Here is a 15,820-nt window from a genome sequence, read left to right as displayed (position 1 = left end):
TAGCAGAAATCATGACAGCACAGTCCACCCGCGAGCCCCTCACACTGATGGCTTTGACCACAGCCAGAAGGCAGTCGGGAAGCAGAAAAAAACAAAGTCTCCCAGTCTGTCTTTCCTTCCTCTTCCCTTTGCGATCAAAGTCCTTAAGAATGTGGTATGGCTGCAGGAAAAACCTGAGTGCCCAGCTCCTGGGGTTTGTTTCCTTTGAGGGGAAAGTGAAAGAGGCAAGGGAATGATTCTGGGAAATGTGGGCAGAGTCTTGGCAAATGTCAGAGGCCAAATAGAAGGCATTTTTGCCAGCTGGCCAGGGTGATTCTGTGCAGGGGCTCAGAGACACTGTGGCGGTATGGAGAGGGGCAGGAGAGCGGGTGGTCGAGTTGGGACAGAAGGGCACAAAGGGAAGGGCATGGTTCATCTTTCCGTGTTTCATGCAGAGTTGGCATCAGAAAACCCCCAGCAACTGGGTTCACATGAAAACTACACTAAAAAACAAAAGAAGCATCTAATAAGATCCTTCAGAACTCTGGGAGTTTAGAAGTGGTCTTTATTTAGAGACATCCCCTCCCACACAGTCAGGTTCCTAATGATTCAGGCCTCTGCTGGGTCTTGCTTACTCAGAGCTCCAATTCACAGAGTCACGGGATTGTAGAGTTCATTCTCGAGATAAGGAAAACTTGAGGCCCGGAGAGGTAACGTAATTTGCCCAAGATCACCCTGCTATCTGTTCACCAGCAGTTGGAATTCAAATGTCCTAGGTCTAGGTGAGACCCAGACCATTACCTAGACCCTGGATACTACGATGTACTCTCTCTGAGTTATCTCCTGCTTAAAATTACTATAAAAAATGCATGGCTATAAAAGTCTGCAAAATACAGACTACTAAAAAATGGCATTAAACAAGCCTTGTGCTACCACCCAAAGATGATCAGATACTGACTGCGAATCCCTTCCACTTGCTTCCACCTATGACCTGTGGTTCTCAGTCTCACTGTATATTAGCAGCTCCAGGAAAGCTGGTAAAATTCCCTGTGAAGCTGGAAAAATGCTAATGCCCAGGTTGTCTCCCTACAGAATTAAATGAGAATCTGGGGCTGGAGGGGGGAGCATCAGTATTTTTTGAAGCTCCCCAGATGACAACCGTATGCCAGTATGTGCCTAGGGTTGAGGGCCACTGGAGCACTCCCAGGAGCACTCCCCAGTCCTGATCTTTACCCTCAGCCTTCTATCTTCTGGTTAACTCTTCCCTGAGGCCTCGGGTTTCACCTTGATATCTGCTCCTCACAGCCTCTCCTTGGTGCCCCGGACTGGTTTAGAACCCCTAATGCCCTGTCTCCCCTTTGATAACTGCGTTTCCTGTCTGCTGCCTCTAGGATATGAGCTCCACCGTGCTTCTAGCACATTCTATCTCCCAGTGCACGTCCAGGACCTTGCTGAGTGCCCATGTCTCTGTGGAAAATAGCATGGTATTACACTCTGTCAGGGTCTACACCGCTTTTCACTCATTTCCCAGTTGGAGCACACTTAGGTGTTTCGTCACTACCAACAATCCGGTGACACAGAGCCTTGTGTACGTCTTTCTATGACTTAAGCTACCCGATGCCTGCAGTAGAAATAATCCCATAAAAGAAAATCTTACTTTATCATGGACACTGTTTTCTCGTAGGTTTTCCCCACCGATCCTCTGCACAACTTTGTGTTCTTATTAACTTCATCTTAGGATGAGAAAGCTAAGACTCAGAGGTTAAGTCACTTGCCAAAGTCATAAAAAAGCCTGGAAGAGTCAGTATTGTAACCCAGGCCTCCGGGTCACCGGAGTTGGCCTGTTATTGGGGAAATCCTGTGAACCGTGCTTGGGTGCTGGGCTGTTCCTGTCTCCCAGGATTGAGTGAGCAAACACCAGACACCTGGGTTAAGTGGCCAGCTGTTGGTTTCCGCTCAGGTCATGATCTCAGAGTCGTGAGATCAAGTCCTGCGTTGGGCTCCACACTCAGCTCGGAGTCTACTTGTTCTCTCACTCTGCTCCCCCGCCCCCGCTCTCTCTCTCAAGTAAATAAATAAAATCTTTAAAAAATAAATAAACAAATAAATATACATGTGTAAGACACAGATATATACCAGCTCTGCCCTCCATGGCCACATACAGACCTTGGGCAAGCCCCAGGCTTCTCATCTGTAAGATGGGGACTAATATTATTAATTCAGCTTCACGGTGGAGAAGATGTAAAGCATCTCAGCTCTAGTGGACTCTTAATACATGATAATTTTCTCTATTGCCGCCCTTATCTCTCTAGAGTTGTGAACTTTGACATCACAATTTCATTTTGCAAATGAAAAAGTCTTCAAAAACATTTTGTCGGCCCAGCAATGTTTAGATGATCCAGATATTTTTATGCATTTCTGTTAACTATTCTAAGCATGATGGCTATTAAAGAGCTCTCCGGGCGTGCCAGAGCTGGCTCTCCACCACTTAAGGGCTGCTGAAGGCCAACTTTTCCATCCTGGGGCTTTCTCTCTGCGATCTAGAGGTGTATGGCGCCACCTACTGGCCAGAGGCACACTGCATTCCCAGAAAGCGGGGGCAGCTTAAGACAGACCACTAGTGGAGGGTCCCCTCACTTTAGACTTCCTTTCTAATCAGCTCAGTGATATCACCTATTTCTGCTCCCTAGTTACGTGGTGGAAGGTCTGAAGCAAGTGATGCTTTCCAAGGGCCACTGAGACCCATTGGACAAGTCATTTCCTTCCGGAACTCTTGGTTTCTCCATCTGTAAATAATAAGGTAGGATCAGGAACAGGATCACAAGTCCTGTTCACTGTTAAGCGTCTAGGCTTCTGCGCATGTGCAGGGAAAGCAAATGGGAGGGATGGGAGGAAAGTGAGCTACCTCTTCTCAGGTTCTGTTCAAGGCTGGGAACAGAGATGCATGGAATCTAGGGAGTAAGCAATGATGAGGCTCAGGCACCGGGTCTGAGGCACAGGGTGGCCTGAACCACTGCCTTCTCCTTGCCCGTCATCAGCAAAACCATCACTTTAACATCACTCACCATCCAGGGAGAGCCTGTAGTAGGCCCTGTGCTCGGCGCTTCACCTAAAACTACATTCCATATTATTTCACATTACCGTCTTTCCAGAAACTCACATAGATATTAATTACCATTATTTACAACTGGAAAAAAAGGTTCAGAAAGGTTAAGAACTGGTTGTAGACAAGATGGCCAATGAATGGGAGGGCTGAGCCTGTCTTCAAAGCCACTGAGGGTCACACTATATTTCCTGCCTTCAAACTTTCTTTATTACCTACATTTTTTCACTTGTATGCTTGCATCAGGGTAGAGCCTTAAGAGGTGGTCACAGATTCAGGCTGTGATATGGGGAACGGACAGAGCCATCAAGATCATTACGGTCTCGAACCGCAACTCTGAGTCAGCTGAAACCAGCTTTGCTGGTGGCCCAAATAACCCACTAACTAATGAATCGCCTCCTTCTTACTTCTTTGGGATAGATGAAGTCCCTTCCTTGACCGTGGGGATGAGCCTTTCACCTTCCTTTTGGCTGCTTGGATACCAAGTGCAAGGGCAGATGGAGCCAGCCTCACCCCACAACACAGTTCAAGTACGTGGTGCCTTCTCCATTCCCTGACTTGGACTCACCAGCCCTCGGTCCCGGCAAACAATCTCCTAACCTTGGCTACCATCTTCCTGGGAAGCTTTCTTTCAGGAACAGTGAGCCCTGGGTATGAGGGCTGTGGGTGGTCCAGGGAAGAGCACTAAACAAACCAGAAAACAGAAGCCCTGGGCTCTGGCCCTTGCTTTCCCATCTGTGGCTAAGTGACCTGGGCAAGTCCTAGGGTCTCTGAACATATTTTACTCCCCACTCCCCCACTGAAAAATGACGGTGGTGGCACCTTCCCTCCCTCCCTTGAAAGCTAATTTCCACCTCCAATTTTTTCTCCAATCCATCCTACACCACCCCAAACCTGTGACTCGTGACCATAAATGGCTACTTCCCCCCACACTCTGTGCCAATGGGGCAGCCATGTAAACCAGCCTATCACCTCCCAGAAGCCCCATGCAAATGTACATCCTGTCCTTCTGTTAGCCTGGGACTTACCTGCCCGCCTGGCCGCCTTCCACCACCCCCCCATGTCAGACCTCCTCTGAGTATTAAGCCCAGTCGGGTGCCATCCTGAAGAAGCCTTCCCCACCTCTACTTCCCTCAGGATTTTTTTTCACACTTCTACTGAGTGTTTTATTTATTTAATTCATTTTGTTGTTTTAATCTTAATATTTGTGCATGGAATTTTGCATACAATTGGTGGGTTCCCTGATCTCCCAACCTCCAAAGAGTCCATGGAACTCAATCAGAAGAGATGAACCAGAATGTCCCAGGAAATGAATCCCCCCCACTCCTTAGCAGAGACCCCAGACCATGTCCAGGAATGAGGATGTTTTCCTTGAGAGCACCTGTTCTGACTTTCTTTCTTTTTAAGATTTCATTTATTTATTTAACAGAGAGAGAGAGAGTACACAAGCAGAGGGAAAGGGGGAGCGGCAGACAGTGGGAGAGGGAGACGCAGGCTCTCTGTTGAGCAGAAAGCCTGAGGCGGGGCTCAATCCCAGGACCCTGGGATCATGACCTGAGTGAGGCAGATGCTTAACCAAATGAGCCCCCCAGGTGCCCCCTGTTCTGACTTTCTAACCGGCCAAAATTCCAGGGAGTTTTGATCCCTAAGGAGCTGCTGCTCCCAGGCACATTGTCTCCTGCTGAGAACCCTCCTTCTGGAAGGGCGAGCTCTTCCTCAGAGTAAGGCCTACAGGCCCTCTGCAAAGAGAGGCAGACTTTTAGGAATGCAAACCAGTCACATCCACAATCTCTCAGGCCTAGGACAGCAGGACAGGGGCCTCTGAAGCAAGATTCCAGCCACTTTGGCAAAAACCAGAGAAGAACAGTGGAGAGGAAGATCCCAGCAATGTTGTTATCATCAGCAATTATCCTAACGTGGCGATCGGCAGGATATATTGTTAAGTGAACAAAACACTGTGGGACAATGTTCCTAGAATGCTACCTTTTGTGTAAGAATGGGGAGATATAAATATGTATGTTTTGCTTATACTTTTCCAAGTGAAACAGTAGCATGTTAAACTAATAAGAATGGTTACCTTTCCAGAAGAAGGGAAGAGGGAGGGCACAGACATAGCAATGAATTTTCTGTACTCTAGTCTATGATTTTTGAAACCACATAAATTCTTTGCATAATTGCTGAAACAGTTATATCAAAAGGGGAACAATCAACAAGCTCTAATAATTGGTTAAAAAACAAAACAAAAACAAAAACCTGAGACATATGAACCTAACTGTGAAGTGGGTACACCATCACAAAGGGAAGCACTACTTCCCGTAATTTTAAAACTATTTATTGACAACATATCCCTGGTAGGACATATTATAAAGACTTTTTAAAAATCCCAACCAATTTTAAAACTGTAGTCAATAGTCCTGTTGTTAACAATCATGTCAATATCACCTACAGAAACTACACTAAGCACATGGGCATCAGGTGAGAAAATTACTTTCTCCACAATTAACTGTCTTCCAGCTTAGCTCTGGCCCACAAGGCTGGTGTGAGTCCCTCGGGATCCTTTCTGACCCTGCTAGAAATCATCCTTCCTTCCTCATTCTAGCATCCCCAGTGCCTGGCTCACAGCAGGCCTCCAGTTTGAAATGAAGTCCCAGGCCCCAGGATCCTACTCAGATTCCCCCAACTCACAGCCTGTCCAATATCCAGGAGGCCTCAGTCCTATCACTTACTTCTGGAGGCTTCCTCTGGTCTCTGTCCCAGCCCCTCCCAGGCCTGTGCGTTCTAGGCTCTTCACGCCTTTCATCCCCTCTGCTCCAAACCCACACTCCCACCTTGTTCCACCACGTCAATAATCATTTACTGTTCGTAAAGGGATCCTTAGGTCCCTCATTTTATTTAATTCTCCCCTTACCTCTTTTTCAAAGCTCAGTTTTACACATCATAAAAATGTCATCAGAGATGAAATGAAGTCATCTATCAAGGCCCTTCTGCTGGTGAATGAGGTAGCTTGTCAAAAGTCATTTGGATGGCTATTGCTTCAAATCCCCTCCTAACCATATTGATTCAAGCAAATCCTTCATTCATCCATTTACTGATTCAAAATCCACTTACTGGCCATGGGAGGCACGGTGTTGGTGCCAGAAACACAGAGGTGAATGAAGAATGTAGACGCCGTCCTCCAGGAATAACGGAGGCTCCATTGTACATCTGTCAAAATGGAAATAAGAGCTGCCTCTACCTCCAGTGCGAGACTACTCAGAGATCAAAATAAAAGGACACGTAACTACATGTATAGTTAGCATATATGTAGATGTACAGAGATAGTTTGCACCAACAGCCTAGGAAAATCTTCAGGATAGCCACGAAATTTCCAGACGCTGACCTAGCCAATTACCCAGAGGCCTCGGGGAAACACAACTTCTTCCGAGAACGTGGAAGTCCACGGAGGTTCATTAAGCACCAAGCAGGGGCTCTAGCCTGTGCTGAGCAATGAGGGGTTCCTCCCAAAGTGTGAGACGGGACCAGGAATATGTGCCAACTCTCCTTGGGTTCAAGGTAAACGTCTGATGGCCCTGGTGGGTCCTTTCAGAGGGAGGGCCCATGGTAGGATGCAGACTTGAACTCTTTTAAACATGTGGGCTTACAAGACAGATCGGAACTTGAATCCCAGCCCTGCCATTTACTAGCTAGTAACTCTGGACAAGTTCCTTACCTGAGCTGCCTCAAGTGAAAAATAAATGTAAAAATAGTACCTTCTGGAACCATTGGGGAAATTAAATAAGGTAATGTATAGGAAATGCTTAAAACAGAACCTCAAACATAGTAAGAACTCAGTAAGTAGCCCCTGGCATTAAGTTTCTTCTGTGATAGCCCAGGTCTTGGGGTGTCTCATGAGCCTAAAAGATGCCCATGTCTTCCACAACACCCAGGGCAGTCAAAGATGCTTGGTTTGGAGATGCAGGAGTGCCCTTCCCCAGTCCCTAGCCCCTGCAGCCCCAAGTGCAGATCTCCCTGTCTGCAGGGCTTGGCTCCAAGGAGTCCAGCTGGGTGCATCTGGCTAGGGAGATTAAATTATTTTTGAATTCCTAACTGAATGTTCTTTTAATGGAAACTCAATGACAGGCATTGAAATAGATTTCCTCCATAACCCCTCCTCCCGCGGCGCCCCCCCCCCCACGGCTCTGTGTTGCGCTGTTCCCGATAACCTTTATTCCCTACCCCTGGACTTTTATCTCCCCAGTGACAAACAGCCCTTGCTGGACAGAAAGAGGAAATTCCAGTCATTGTTCTCAAACTTCTGGCTTCCAAAATAAAATGCTCTATCTCCCCTGTCAAGCTTTGATTGACACGCACTTCCTGTAATGGCAGACAACAACGGCCCAGGGGCGGGCTCAAGGGCTTATTTGCATTCTTCGCATCAGAGGTTTTCAAGTTTGTTCTAGATGGGGAAAGATCCCCGGTACTATGCACCGAACCTCCCTTGGAGAAGCCATGCCCCATTTTGTGGAAAAATCTCCAAGGAAGCCACCTCCACTGTCCACGCAGTCCACCAGCAAAGTTCTTTGCTGTCCTGTGACTCCCCCATTAGCCATGGAAAGAGACACTCGAATCCTCTCACTTCTTAGATTTGGCAGCTTAGAGAGGCTCTCTCTTTTTTTTTTTGTTTTTTTTTGAGAGGATCTTTTCCGTCTACCCTTTCTCTCTTAGAAAATAAATTTGTAGATCATCTCTCAAATCTTAAATCTGAATATTGGCACCAGAGTGGACCCAAGTCCTGGGACATTAAACCAGGTTGGGACTCTCCAAATTAAAACCCCAATAGCAAGAAAACTAAATTAGGCACTTCAAAGGGAGTCAGTACCAAGGAAAACTCTGAATATGGTACAGTGTGATGGTATGCAATTTTTCTTGGAAAGAAAAAGAAATACTGGAATAGATAATTCAGTAAATCTAACAATATGGCATACCTGTAGCAATTACAGTGCTAATATGGTCTGCTCCTCCTGGGAACAATGTTGTTTCATTGGAATAAAAACCCTGCCTTTAGCGTTGGCATTTAGGCAAGTTAGCCTTCTGAAACCTTCTATTTCCCATTTATTTTCTTTACTCACTGAGATTCTATGTCTTCAGTCACCCCCTGTTTTTAAACGTCCAGGTTTTTTATGCTGCTTTTGGGTTCCAGCCATCCCCTTAGGATTATTAAAAGGTCCTGTGGACCCTCATTTCCTCAGGGTTTTATTGGATATAAGTATATTAATGGTTGCTAGAGTTTGGATGGGAATTTTCATGAAGAAAGAGAAGCCAGCTAGCAGAATGCCTTAATCCTTATAAAGGAATATTTGAAAGCACAGATTTCCACTGAATAACCTAGAAGGAGATGCCAATCACAAAGATTCCAGTTGTTCAGCTCTCTTAACCATCAAAAGGACTAGATTTACAAGATCATTTCACTTCCACCAATTCCCGAGCATGCTGTTAATGAGCAGAACAGACCAGAAGGAATATGTTCTGACCCGCCAGTTTGTGAAGGGACTACAGAGCCATAAAACTTCATGACAGTGGGCCAGCAGAGAATTCTGGCTTCCTTGGGCTTGCCATACCTCATTTCCTTTAGCTTTGTCAATAGACCAAATTGCAGGGCCAGCACACTTAGAGGCATGGACTAATCTCTCATGTAGGCCTGTTGCATCTAGCGTTAAGGCCACTGACAAAGTGCACAACTCTTAGCCCATCAGACTTTGTACTGGTCTTGCTCAGAATGACCAGAGCATGTGTATGAATCTGAACAAACTCATACCAGGTCTGGGAAGACATAACCATCATCAGTGAAAACTGCCACCACGCCATTTTGTGTGCCCAAGACACACTGGAGTGATCATCAGGAATGGCACAGAAAGAGGCATGTCTGTAACCACAGGGTCATTTCCTCCAGGGTGAGCTGGCATCCAGACAACATATGGTCCTATTTGCCATCTTCCCATCTCACCCACGTTGCCCAGGAGAAAGTCCACCCTCAGCAAGAGGGATGTCCCCTATTGGTCTGTTACAATTAACACACAATAACTGACCTTTTTGGAACCATGTGCACAGTTTCAGAAATTTAATTTATGAATCAACACACTGAAAACATTTTGATTCCTAAGGTGCTTTGAGTCCCATTCCTTCCAGAATAGATTCAAAATCATGGAGGTGGAGGACCGAATGAGACATTCATAGTAAAACCCTTCCCTAAAGATCAATCCCTATATTAAATTGGTCCCTTTGAGGAAGATGTCTTGTTGGCCCTCAGAGGAAAACATACCTCATGTTTGCCTCCCTGTGGGGTCACAGACCCTTTCCTCTCCACAAGTCTTCTTTAGCAACGCATTTCAGTACAAACTCAAGGCACAAAAACACAAGATAATTTTTCTCTCAGAAGCACTGGAAGTGCTCTCCCTCCTAAGGTGACATTGTGCCTTCAAACTCTTCACTGCCTTCGTGGAAGGCCAGGAAATATTCTTTCAATGGATTTGTAGCCCCTTATCCCACTTAGCACAAACTGGAAGAAATATCACCATTTTCAAATCAAGCATTCTTTCTTTAGGAAAGTATTCATTGAGATTCTAGGGTGATGATTTATCCTCTGTCTAAATGTACCATGTGATATCATTTAGACCAAAACCCAACTTGGGCTGCAGCATCTGGATGTGCTATAAAGCAGGTTAAGCTCAGTGTTCCTCCCCACGTTGATACGTAGAGATGCAAAGTCGGTGACCTGAGCCTTCCCTTGCTCTTCAGGAAACACAACATGACCCAGACTAAGATGGAAGCTCCAAAACCAGGGCTGGAGAAGCTCAGAGCCTCACAAATGTTCTTGGAGTACCAGTCTTTTCTTACCATCTCTGATTAGTTCATCTCCTCCAACTAACCAAAAACGGCTCTCTCAAGGGAGACCATTTTTCCCTTGATAAAAGCCACCAATGTTAAAATAAAAGTGGCTTGTTTCTTATCAGTAGAATCAAAATGAGAGTATGGTTTTCCCCTGATCCTTTCTAAAGCTCATAACTTCTTTAAGGAGACTTTTAAGATCTCATTTGGCCTGTCCATGAAACTTTTGAGGATTCTGTTTCTATTAACACTGCATGATTTCAAATAATTGTATTCAAGATTCCAAGTGAACTCCTATGGCTTCCATACTGCCATTTCCTATAAGAATATTGCATGTTCTAATGCAGTTGCCTTGTAGAGCTATATGTCTTATAAGATTGTGGCTGTGAGGTTCAAGGGGCATGGTGCTGATAGACATTGAAGGCTCTTGTTCTAATTTCATATCCTCAAATTGTTGATTGTTTCCTAATACTTCTAGTCACTAGGTATCTTCAAGAATTCACTTTACTCCTGTTGAAAAACCACTGTCACATCTTGGTGTCATCTGTTTCACTGACTTCTGACAAACTGAAGTTGGGATTGTCATAGCCTCTCTTTATCCTGGCCCTAGCATCTCTCTCATTATAAAGGCACAAGGCACAATGAGGGGTCTCAACTTCCACAGTTTTGCTAAAGTTATGGAAATCCACTCGGTATTTCCCTTCCTTAGTCTTGGATACTATGGGAGCAAAACGGTAACCCCAGAGCACCTCTTCTGGGACATAGGATGTCCGGACTTGGCAGGTAGCACTGGTTGATTCCACTGTGCCATCTAAAAACACCACTAATTCAAAGTCTTGTTGGGGAAGGGTTTCTGCTGCCATGTTGAAGAATGGGCTGTTTTGATCAATGACATGGTAAATTGTCAATGGGGAGATGAAGAATAAATTTTCATTCCCTGCATCAACTACAAAGTTGATATTGATCTGGTCCAAAATAATGGTCTCTCCTTCAGGAGTGACTGTGGTCCTCAGGAGCTTTCCATATATGTGGCTCCCAATAAGGAGGCTCTTCCTAAGATTAGCCACACGGATTAGGAGACAAAGCTTCCCACCCCGTTTACTGATCACTGCATTCTTGCTGAAGGTAATGGTCTTGGCACGTTTCTTGGGTCTGGAGATCTTGGCTAAAATGGCACCACACATGAAAGAATTGATGATGACTCCAAGTATAGACTGGAAGATAAGGAGAAAAATGGCAGTGCCACATTGTTCTGTCACACACCTGAATCCATATCCAATGGTCACTTGTGTTTCCAGAGAAAACAGAAAAGCTGAGGTCAAGCCATTAATGTTCTCCACACAAGGGGTGTGGTTGACAGAAGGATGGAACTCAGGGAGATCTTTGTGGATGTAGGCTACCGCATACCACAGAAGACCAAAGAAGAACCAACTCCCCAAGAAGGCTGAAATGAAGATGGTCATTTTGTATCTCCATTTGAGGTCAAGCACAGTTGTCCAGATGTCCACAAAGAATATAAACCTTGACTGGGCCTCCACATTGCCAAACTCTATGTTGCATCTTCCATCTTTGGAGACCAGCCTGGCTCTTTGCCGAGAATGCCCAAAAAAGTGAGTGACAAACCATTTCCGAAGATGTTTGAACATTCTTTCTGTCAACACTCTGATCTGAAATACATCAAAAACAAACAAAACAAAATGATGTTTACAGCAACAGTGGACTAGGTGACTCATATATACTTCACATATATGAAAGACCATTCAAAACAATCTGATTTACTGATCATTAAGGAAAGCTGACCGTTTATTCTGGATACAACAATACTATTTTCCAACTGAAACTTTCCACCAGAAGATCATATTGCTTAACTATAAAGAGGAAAAATAATTATAGAGAGATAGGAATGGAAGGAACTTTAGACGGCATGTATTCAAGTGTTTCCTGACCTTAATCAGTGGCACACAAACTTAAAAATGTACATGATAACCAATCTATGACCTGTATTATGATTTATCTGATATTATTCTTTAAATCGATTCTCCTTTTACTTTAATAAAGTTTTGCCTTCTGCTAAGCAAAAATAGCTGTGAAAGCAGAAGCTGGAAAGACCGTTTGTATTTTTTGTAATATATAAAAATAAATAACCATTAAAAGGGTTCATCAATATACTACTTAAACCATCCTCTTTCCTGCCATTCTCACTCAATGGTAAAAGAAATCTTGTCCCAATTATTGTCCCACTTATCCAGTGAAGGCACTGAGATTCAGAAAATTTTAATAGTATAGTCAAAGTCATGTACTAACCAGTGGCAGGATGACAGCTAAAAACATAAACCATAAGGTTCCCTGCTTCCAGTCCGGAGGAACCTCTAATAGGCTGCATCTCAGCTATTAAATTTTATATTCTAAAGTCAGATTTGCCTGAAACATTTTAAGACAATTATTGGTCACCTTCCTTTTTTTCTTTTTTAAAATGCTTGAGACTATTTAGAACAGAGCTCCTTAATACAGTTTGGCCAAGTCCTACCATATGATCCCAGGAGTTTGCTCAATGGATGTACAAGCCTCTTTCCTTTTTCTCTCCATGATATGCCAAGATTCCTAAGAGGAATAGTATGATGGTCACCATCAATATCTCATGCTTTCTTCCCTGCTTCTTAGCTGAAGGACTGGGAAGCTCTGAATTAAATAATACTCCAAATAATTCTCCATAAACGTAGAACCATGCTTTATTCACTCCTCTGCCCCAGCTGTTAACACAGTCTATGGGCACTCACAAGTTATTCAACGAGCATGAATGAAATAACTCAGTGAATGAAGTAAGCTCTTCAAAATACCATCTACTCAATGGTTTCTTGTTGATGACATTATTGTGACTTCCAGTTTACAGCAAGAAAAGTGAAGGGATTTTCCCCTAAACAGCCAACAATGATGAAAGCCACGGTTATCAACACTAGACTACCTCCTCCCCTAGCTGTGCCCTCCCCCACTCCAAGGTGCTCTCACCATGGTTAGCAAGGTCTTCGTGGTATTTTTAATTAAATGTAAATATGTTTCTAAAATAGACTTAAAAATCCCCCTTCAAAAATGTGTTTATTCATACAAACCAGGAAGCGAAACCAACTTAATGATACATTTTAAACAAAAGTACTATCCCACAGTGTTTTGTTCATAGCCTTAAACTAGGTGAAAACATAAGAAGCCAACACTAGGTAGAAGTGGTGAAGAGAAAACCACAGCTGTGGTGATTTGAAATTTTGACGACAAGTTCTAAAGCTACAGAGAAAGAAAAGGCTACCAGGAGAGCAAACAGCAGTGCACACACTCAGAGGGCCCTGCCCACATCCACCCAACCCTCATGGATCTCAAGTCCCCAAAGAGTCCTAGGGGTTGGTCCCAAGTGAGGCACACTGAAGAAAAGTCTACCCCCTCCCCAGGCTCTCTCCTTTCTCCACACACACATAGTTTAACCTGGTTTACATTCCTCTCTCCCCCTGTGTCATGGAAGCTCACACACTGTTTTAAATGCTCTTTGTAGAAATAAAATAATAATTCTCAAGCCAACATTTATCAGGCAAATCCACATTCTCTTTGTCACACATTATATTCCCAGAGATGACTCCTGAAACACACCTTCTGAGTTTCTCTTCCTCACAACTTCTCTCTTCCAGTCTCTCTTAAGTTCATTTCATTTTTGAAGGTAAAGAGTATTTCTGTAGAATGAATAAATAGCCTCTGATTTATCTCTTGATTAAGTCTGGGTTTCCTTGCCTGCATTATTAATAAAATATCTGCCTGGCCTTGCAAAGAGCTAAAACAAAAGCAAGCAGCTTATAATGTCTTCCCCAGACTGTCTGCACTTACCAACATCCTAAGCATATTCTGACTTGATGTATCCATGCCTGGGGAAAGCCACGAAGTGGCCTTGGGAGTTGGTCTCTGTGTGCAGGCTGATTTCTTTTAGACTCAGCCTAATTTATTTCAGGGTTTGGTCAGTGGACTGATGTTAATTTGTCTTAGCTTGAAAACACTTAATTTGATAGTGGACTTGGGTGGCTTAAACCAAGGCAATTGGTTGTTCTCAGCCCAAGCCCCAAGCTGGGTATTTAGTGTTGTTGTTTTTTTCCCCCAGACCTCACATGGCTTGAATACCGTCATGCTAAGACATGACAGCCCCCCAGCTAAGGTCCCTGGGCAGCAGGCATGGCATGAGTTCCAGCATTTTCCTCCTCTCCTTTGCCACGCTCTATATAGCTCTCTTGCTGTTTCTCATAGGTCATGCCTGTTAGCTTTTCACAAGAAAGAATTAGTTATCATCGATCTCTGAGCCTGTTCTCTGAAACACACTGAGATCCTGAGATTTCCAAATGTTCACAAAGATACAGGTGAATACATAGACTTAGATCAGTAAATATTTGTAAGATGAAAGTAAGGTCACACCAGGAAGAAACAAGATACTGGTCAATCTCTCTATACAATAGTCTCTGTTATGTAAGAAACAGATTTAAAAAACAGCCTTTATTGTTGGAATTACTTTGTAAAATCTGGCATTTACTGAAAGTACTTTTCACATGTACTGTGTTGGCCAATGCTGTTGATTTATTTACTCAGACAGTGAGAAGAATGATACCTAAAGAATGTAAGAATATGGGATAAATCCATCCCTTGACCAAACCCACAATTCACATGGCAGACCCATTATAATCGGCACATAGCCTACTTTGCTTAGACAATGACATCTCGTCTAGCCACAGACAGGGCAAATATGTATTTTTTGTACTACAGGGTGGTCAGAGATTGACCCTGGTTGTCTGTGTTGTGTAGCATGTATGGATTTTAGGTTACTTTCTACTGAAATCAGTAAATCTTAATAGCAAGCAAAGGGCTGTACATTAGCTAATATTTACCAAGGTACTCTTAGTGGCCTGGCAAAGCAGGTGAATTCTATCATTGCCATTTTTTCCCCTCAGTGCTCTAGTATTCTTGTTCTGTAAAGAGTCTGTTCTCAGAAAATAGACTTTTTGTACACTTTCCAAACACTGAGTGTATGCTTATTGTGTTGGATTTCAAAAACAAATCAAACCTGCTCCCATTCTCAAGGGGCTTACAGTTGAATGAGGAAGTGAGCTCAGGAAACCAGCAATTACAATGTGGTATGGTGTGCATCTGCCCAAAGGAACACCTTTTCTAAAAGATCTCTATCAGATGGGTATCCACGCTCTGCCCAGTACTTCAGGGGACAGAAAAGTCACTGTCTTTTTGCATTCATTAATTTATTTTTCTATCATGATTCAACAATGTTGCTGCTAGTATGTGTGTCAGGCTCTGTGCTAGACTTTAGAGATGTGATCCTTTGCCAAATGGCACCTTCCTTGTCACTGAGAAGAAGATTCCAGTCAAGTGTGGGTGGTAGGCGATGTCAAGATGAGAGACAGTGGGAATGATCTGGGGAGCATATTTTTTTTTTTCTAAGATCTTATTTATTTATTTGACAGACAAATCACAAGTAGGCAGAGAGGTAGGCAGAGAGAGGGGGGGAAGCAGGCTCCCCACTGAGCAGAGAGCCCAATTGTGGGGCTTGATCCCGGGATCCTGGGATCATTACCTGAGCCAAAGGCAGAGGCCTTAACCCACTGAGCCACCCAAGCGCCCCTGGGGAGCATCTTATCTGACAGGCAAAGATGTGTTATCAAGGGCAAGACATGAGGATGGTGTTAGACTCACCTGTCATAGGCACTATAACTATTTGTTGAGCGATGACAAAGAAATCCATCAACCCATGCATCAAAGCAATGAGTTTGCTGTCACTTCTATGGGTCTTCCACAAATGGCAATATTTCAGAAGAGACACACCTGAGTGTGTAGTAACTAACC

The 15,820-nt window shown here is 44.0% G+C and overlaps 1 protein-coding gene across 1 annotated transcript; it reads right to left on the bottom strand.

The window, feature by feature from the left end:
- Positions 1 to 10,318: 10,318 nt before the first annotated feature.
- LOC111153917 (potassium voltage-gated channel subfamily J member 1) lies at positions 10,319 to 13,846 on the bottom strand. The gene is made up of 2 exons (XM_022513229.1): positions 13,811 to 13,846; positions 10,319 to 11,613 (listed from the first exon to the last, which is right to left on the bottom strand). The coding sequence occupies exons 1-2, from the start codon at positions 13,844 to 13,846 to the stop codon at positions 10,474 to 10,476; spliced, it is 1,176 nt and encodes a 391-aa protein (XP_022368937.1). The 3' UTR covers positions 10,319 to 10,473.
- Positions 13,847 to 15,820: the final 1,974 nt, after the last annotated feature.

Source organism: Enhydra lutris, unplaced genomic scaffold (genome assembly GCF_002288905.1).
Source record: "Enhydra lutris kenyoni isolate GAN:26980312 unplaced genomic scaffold, ASM228890v2 scaffoldscaffold34, whole genome shotgun sequence".
NCBI lineage: Eukaryota > Metazoa > Chordata > Mammalia > Carnivora > Mustelidae > Enhydra > Enhydra lutris.
Note: the sequence above shows the minus strand (reverse complement) of the source record. Positions and strands in the feature narration are given on the sequence as shown.

Coding starts and splice junctions, on each gene's coding strand:
- LOC111153917 (XM_022513229.1), bottom strand. CDS start 13,846: ATGGATACATCAAGTCAGAATATGCTTAGGATGTTG. Junction 11,614..13,810: donor AGAATATGCTTAGGATGTTG/GTAAGTGCAGAC, acceptor GATGTATTTCAG/ATCAGAGTGTTGACAGAAAG.